The sequence below is a fragment of the Macrobrachium nipponense genome, chromosome 16 (genome assembly GCF_015104395.2).
Source record: "Macrobrachium nipponense isolate FS-2020 chromosome 16, ASM1510439v2, whole genome shotgun sequence".
Lineage (NCBI taxonomy): Eukaryota > Metazoa > Arthropoda > Malacostraca > Decapoda > Palaemonidae > Macrobrachium > Macrobrachium nipponense.
In genome coordinates, this window is record NC_087209.1 from 60,331,914 (window position 1) to 60,339,413 (window position 7,500).

The 7,500-nt window shown below is 38.2% G+C and overlaps 1 protein-coding gene across 4 annotated transcripts in view; it reads left to right on the forward strand.

Moving 5' to 3' along the window:
* Nucleotides 1–7,500, forward strand: part of LOC135195759 (synaptogenesis protein syg-2-like) — a 926,712-nt gene that overhangs the window by 770,369 nt on the left and 148,843 nt on the right. For all 4 annotated transcript variants that reach the window (XM_064222210.1, XM_064222209.1, XM_064222207.1 and 1 more), the window contains one exon: nucleotides 5,114–5,349. In XM_064222210.1, the coding sequence (XP_064078280.1) occupies nucleotides 5,114–5,349 (236 nt within the window). The remainder of the gene's footprint in view (nucleotides 1–5,113; nucleotides 5,350–7,500) is intronic.

Below are 7,500 nucleotides of genomic sequence, written 5' to 3' on the forward strand. Positions count from 1 at the left end.
ACAGACACACACGCCGTTTGCCAAAAGAGAAACAAATCCGGCCATTTGCGAATACGTATTGACTTGTCAAAAAAGCGAGCGGTCAAATAACAATTCCCGAAATACGTTCCCGGGGGTGGGGGTAGAGAGAGAGAGAGAGAGAGGAGGAGAGAGGAGGATGGAGAGAGACGAGAGAGAGATATTTAATTTCCCCATAAACAGAGAGATAGAGAAATTCTCTATTAAACCAAACCACCACCACACATACACACACACACACACACACACACACACACACAGATAAGGGCATTAAGATTTCACAAAAACCACAGTAGAGAGAGAGAGAGAGAGAGAGAGAGAGAGAGAGAGAGAGAGAGCATTACAATTTCACACAAATCCCAAGAGAGAGACGAGCCCGGGGAGAGAGGAGAGAGAGAGAGAGAGAGAGAGAGAGAACAATTTACAATCCCAAGAGATAGAGAGAGAGCGAGAGGAGAGAGAGAGAGAATACATTCAACAAATCCAAGAGAGAGAGAGAGAGAGAGAGAGAGAGAGAGAGAGTAAGGGTGGGGGGAAGCTGCAGCAAAAGAAACTCTGCGCGAAGCTGGGGAAAGAACGAAGGTGAATTTCAAATCCGGCTGGGTTCTGTTTCGAGAAATCCTGGCCAAAGTGAATACATTAGAATCCGTAAAGGGTAAAAATTGCGGGCGCGAAAGAAGAACTGCGATACGCGAAGGGAGCTCGAATTTATTGTGCCACAGAGATTTCCTTTTTTTTATTCTTTTCTTTTCTTTCTGTCCTTTTTAGAGTTCTGTTTTTTCATACGTATCTCTATTTTCTTTATATACATATATGCTCACTTCGTTTTGTTTTTATCTAGAATATAATTAACAATTTTATCAGCTCAGTGCGCATTATAACTATATCAATTTGTTGTGTTTTTGTCGTGTATATATTAATATAATATATAACTATATTATCTTGATATATATATTATATTATATTATATAATATATATATATTATTATAATATTATATTATAAGATATATTTATTATATATAGATATAATAATATATAATTACGCTTTTTATGTAAAGGCGTTTTGTATTTTACTTACCTAGAAAGCAAACATATAATTTGGTGGCGTCGGCCATCTTGGCTTCTCTCTCTCTCTCTCTCTCTCTCTTCCTATCTCTCTCTCTCTCTCTCTACTGGGAAATACCAACAGAAAATGTAGTGTCAAAATAGAAAATGGTCCATCCAAAGAGAATAGGGAATTGGATAAAACCAGTCAGAATCCGCTTCTCTACAGCAACGAACTCATCTTTAACACCAGTCAGAATATTATTACAGTTAGGAATAATCATTCCCCTCAGTCAAAAATAGTCAGTTAATAGAGGCCCAGTCAATTTGACACGTACCATCTCATTCCCCATCGTTAAGGACACTTCCAGATCCATCTGAGAAGGAAGGACCCCACTTAGATATACTAAAATGATAAAAATCAGTGCACAGGGGAGCTGTTTCTAGTCAGCCTTCTCCATCTTCCTCTCTTAGACCCTTTTCCTTCAGGTCACTCAATAATTTATCTTTCCACCTGAACTTTGGCCTTCCCCTCCCTCCCTCTTCTGCCCTCGACCTCCATGTTCATAATGTTCAAGATGTAAAAAAAAAAGACACTTTGGGCACAGAATGTAAGTTCGCTTTCCCCTTCAGCAGTAGTTAAGCTTGCATTCCGTTGAATGTGTCCAAGTGCCGAACTATACATCATCTTCTATATAGTGAATATGCACTGTCACACACACACACACACACACACACACACACACGCACGTATGGTTGTATGACCTGCCCGTAAGACCTGATCAAGACCCCAGATCGGGTGTCTATCACATGGCACCCCATGCACAGCAACACATTATTTTAATTGTGTATGAATCTCCAGCGCGGGCGGAGTATTCATTCTTCCGCGGATGACTCCAGCATCACGCCAACCCCACAGAAGCGCTGAATTTCGTTTACCAAATGCGAAAAGAATTTTTCGCTTAGTCTTGAAGCAAACCAAGGATATACCTTGGCTGGATCAATACATATCCCCTTACCCATAATATGTATAGTGCGTCATCATTCATCTCTTTAAAATGACGTGGAGTTCATAGTTCCAAAGTACCCACTTTAAAAAAAATTGCCGTAAAAAATGCATAAAAGCAGACCTCGTTTGATGGAGTGCTGTAATTTTTTTTTCACTAGGGATTGACTTTCAAAATGTATCTATGCTTAAAAATTTTGATTGGTTATACGGACGACAGCCGCGATCTCACCTCCAGCTCATTATCATTATTTTCGGAAAATAATGCAACAATGCGTCGTTTATCAAGAAAATTTACCAAAGACCATGGACGCGGGTCTACATAGAGCATACACGCCAACGCTCCCGGCTCCAAGAACTCCTAAACGGAGTCTGCATCAGCAGCGGCGGCGCTTTCCCTGAAGAGTACCATCTCTCGTAGAAGACATTTATTGGGGATGTTCTTGCTTGAAGGCGAAGCAGCTGCTCCATTTGGTGAAAAAGCGCCATCTCCTATTTAACCCTGAATTGCATAGAATTTGTTCTCGCAGAAAACTTATAAAGCTGAACAAATACGAGGAACGCGGGGGGTGTTTATCCTAATCCACATGTCGGGTAAGCTGAGGGCTGATTGGAGAGTATCTTCTGCAAGGCTCGATGTAGATTTGCATCATGAATTTTGACAGGTCTTGCCGAATCAGCAAAATGCCTATTTTTTTTTTTTTTTTTTTTTTTTTTTTTTTTTTTTACAGTAAGAAGTTTTTATTTTTTTTATTTCTACGTTTTATTTTTACGTTATTTAAAGCTACAACAATACAAATGCTAATTATCATACAGATTTCTCTTCAGTGCTTACGAATTTAAAAACAGTTTATTTACAAATTAAAAAAAATGGTTATACATTCTGGAACATTTCGCGGTCAGGGGAGCAGAAGGTATGGCCGAATATTTTCTGGGTCAATTATATGTAATTGAAAATTGTCTGGGTCAATTACACGAGAACAATTAGTGCGATAATTGGCAAATTAGTATCAGACTCAAACACAACGTATCTCACATACATGTTGTTGAGGCATAAATAGTTTCGTGTTAACGTTTACAGTACGATTTTACGTCTGATATTCACTGACGTGTGGACCGTTAATAATTATCTAAATTATTGTTGATTTGTTAATAATTCTTTTATAAGTATCGTGTGTTAAATAAGATCACAGATTTAGCTTCTATGTTTCTCGAGAGAAAAAAAGTTTTAATTCATAAAGATGTTGATATATTCGCAAATATACATCGAAGCATCATCTGGAAATAGTGCAAACACTGAAAATATCTTGGGAATTATCATAGTTCTTCCATACCTAGAAGTACCTAGAAGTATAATATGAAAATCAGTGAGAACACTGACCAGCAGAAATTATTTTCCAAATTGGAAATGTAAATGAAAATAAGAATATAAAAGTTAATGTTGGAAGTATACTAGCTCTTCCGCGAGAAAGGAAATGCACAAGATTGTCGAACAATGTTAATGAAAATTCCGTCAAGGTACACGTTTGAATTTTAGTATCCATCATCGATCAGACAATTTGCTTTAATAGTTATGTCGCTCTTTTTGCACAGTTCAACAAAGTATACTATAAAATACTAAGGTATTTTTTTTACTCAAAACTAAAGCACGTATCGTAAACCTAATATGTGTTGTTCTCTGTCCACGTATATAAGGGCATTATAAGAAAATACAGTAGTCTTATTTACACGGCGTTGCTTATAACTAACATCGTCGTCTTGAATTAAAATAATGAACTACTCCTTTTTGTTTTTGCTGGAAACTAGAATGTCTTATTTTGAATTTGAAAATAGTTTTGGAATATCTGGTGGAAACTAAGATGATCAGCCTAAATTTTAAAAAAATCTATTTATGGTTTATTTTATTTTTTGTTTTATTTTATTATATTTTTTTATTTATTTTTCTTTTTTCTTTTTGAAAGCTAAGATGCTCTTATTTAAATCTAAAAGGTACAGTAGTTTTTTTAAAACGTTTCTGGTGGGAACTAAGAAATTTAAGTAATTTTGGTGTACAGTTTTCTCTGAAAAATCTTTCTTTAACAGTTTTTGTTAAAAGGTAAGGTATTTAAATGATATAAAAATACAAAGTTATTTTTGTTGAAAGGTAAAATGTTCAACTTTAATTTTTAATAAACGCAGCGGTCTTCTTCTTCTTCTTCTTCTTCTTCTTCTTCTTCTTCTTCTTCTTCTTCTTTTACTAAGATGCTTACCAGAGAGACCATGATGTGTCAATCCCCTTTACTAAGACATTTCAAACACTTGAGCCAAAAAAGGTCGAGAGGAACCTCAACCTGAACCCCAGCACTTCAGCTTCAAATGCTGTAGCCTTTTAAAGCTTTTGTCAAAAATCAAAATGCTTATCAAAACGACCATGATCTATCAGTTCCCTCTACTAAAACATTTCAAGCAGAGCCAAAAAAAGGGCCAGAAGAACATCCATCTAACCCCGAGTATATCTATCTCGAATGCTGTAGTGTTTAAAAGTCTTTGTCACAAATAAAAAGGCCTATTTAAACGTATCAATTCAAATGCACCAGTTCTCTTTACTAAAATGTTTCAAGTTTAGTAAATGCTTCAAGTACTGGCTGGTCGTAAGAGCCAAAAAAGGTTAGAGGTACCTTAACAAAGGCCACAGAACATTATCCTCAAACGCTGTAGTCTTTTAAAACTTTTGTTAAAGATCAAGGTGCCTATTAAAACGTGCGTGATGTATTAGTTCCCTTTATTGTGTCATTCCAAGCAGTGGAGGACTCCCCCCATCACCCCCAAAGGGGTCAGAGAAACAATAACGAAACCCACATCATCTCGCTCTCTTTCGTTCCAGCTTTTATTAAAAACAAATTGCCCATTATAAACCAAGATGTATCAATTCTGTTTATTAAAATATTTTAAGTACTGGTTCCTCGCAAGAGCAAAAGAAAAAAAAAAGAAAGAAAGAAAAAAAAGACCATACCAAAGCCACATCACTTCACTATAACCCAGCATCTCCCCTTCTTTCGTTCCAGCTTCGACGCCAGAGGCGGCGAGACGGAGACCGGCAAGCACTGGAGCGACGAGAGGCTGCTGGAAAGAAGGGCCTACTTCCAGCTCCTGCCCAGCAACTCCTGGGGAGTCATGAAGTCCCCCGGGTCTTACCTGGAGATCTACCCCGTCCAAGACCGAGATGAGGCCAAGTACAGGTGCAGGGTCGACTACCTGCTGTCGCCCACCAAGAACACCATCATCAACTTCACCGTCGTCAGTGAGTAGTAGATCGTTTTGTACCACAATGTTTAAAAAGGAAAAGGAACAAAAAACAAAACAGAATCCCTCTTTCACATGAAGCTTTCATATTCACTCGCATACATGGCCGCGTACATTTGGTGCATATAAATTGTTATTTTTTTCCCCCCTTTCCGCACCCCCCTCCAAAAAAAAAAAAAAAAAACATATATGCATATTGGGCAGAGATGGATCTGCACACAGAGTACTTTTCTTTCCTAGTGATATTCCAATAAATCTCCCTCCCACTTCCTCCCTTTCTCCCCTCCCTCTCTCTCTCTCCCCTCCCTTTCTCTCTCTCCCTCCCCTCCCTCTCTCTCTCCCTCCCTCCCGTTTCTCCCCAAACTGAACCTTTTAGCAGCTTCCATTGCCAATATGCACAAGGATTCCTAAGCCTTTTGACATGCGTTTGATGATGCGTGATATCTCCGTCGTCTGCTATTTCCTTTGACAGCGTTTGAGTTTGTGTGTATGTATGTGCGTCCGTTCTCTCCTTCTGTGTCCGTTTTATCATTGTATCCCTTTTGCTCTGATCTCCCCTGTGGCTTCACTCCAATGAAGCATTGAATGGACGTTAACTGATTATTCTATATATTTGGGTGAAGGCAGCACAAAACTAGCAGTTATCGGAGAGAGAGATAGATAGAGAGAGAGAGAGAGAGAGAGAGAGAGAGAGAGAGAGAGAGAGAGAGAGGATATGAGGGGGAAACTCTCGATGTACATCACTTTGAAGGTTATATTGCTGTGTAAAGACAACCTGTCATGCGTCGTTTTTGGGGTTTCCAAACCTCCCCCCCCAAAAAAAAATCGTTACTAAAAAGAGAGAGAGAGAAGGGGGGGGGGGGGGGGGGTTAGAATTCAGGGCTTTGACCGGAATTTTAAAAATACTGATTGGATGTGGTAGGCTGAAAGATCCCTCTTACTCGGAGCCATTTGAAAAGAGTGTCACTCAAGTGCTGCAGTTTAGAAATTGATAATCATGTTGATGGGAGACAGATGTTTCCTCTCTCTCTCTCTCTCTCTCTCTCTCTCTCTCTCTAGTACACACACACACACATTTTGGTTAAAATGCTTATTTGTGAATTTGAGACAATAATCTTTCAGGTTTCAAAGCAATATCCTTGATGTGAAATGAATTTTACCAGAATAAAGAGTTTAAAGATAAAAAGTAAAAAATAATACACAAGTAAAAAAAAAAACACACACAGACATTATGACTCTAAGACGTTTGCAGTGTGTCATATCACAAATATATGCAAGCAGCGACAGAAAAGGATGCCTATCAAACCATCAAATTGAAAGTAGATTTGGATGCAGGAGGACGTGACAAAGGAGACAATTATGAATGTATGGAAATCCTTTGGTGATATGACAGTGGAGAGTTGTGAAAATGAGTTTTGTTGATGCAAATGCATGATTTCCAAAGTAGAGGATCTGTAAGATTTCTTGATAATTTTTTAGCAGAGTAGATAGAAGAACAACTGAGGAGATGTGGCTGGAGGTATATCTGATCATTATACGGTTGAGGCAAGATTTAAGATAAGATATAAATTTAGACAATGGAGCGGTGAGGGCAAAACGTAGTTGTGAATGTAATTAAGACTTGGGTTTAATTATAAGGAATGTATAGAACCTATATGAAATGTCACCTAGAGGTAAAGATGATATAAGCTGAAGTGGTAGATGAAGAGTAGCCAAAATTATACTATGGTTTACAGCTTTCATGGGGGAATGTTTTTGGGAATATGAGGTCACGAAGATGGAATAAAGACAGTAGGTGATGGGGACTGTGTATATATATATATATATATATATATATATATATATATATATATATATATATATATATTAATCTTTGGAGACGGATCTGAGAGTATTTACATATGTCCTCGGGAGCCACCACGGTTTTTCATCTTATTACCAACTAACGATCGCCCTTTGTGTACCTTAAAACCCCCCCGACGCACTCAATTAGCAATCAGGAATTTGCCGGGAAAGAGCAGCGTTGCATTTATTGAAGACTTCATTTCCATTCGCTGAATATTCGGCCAAGACGAAACAGCCGGGAGTGGAGGAGGGAGGTAGGATCCCTTTGACGGGAGAGTGTTTTCGCTCGTCGCGTTGCAACGTT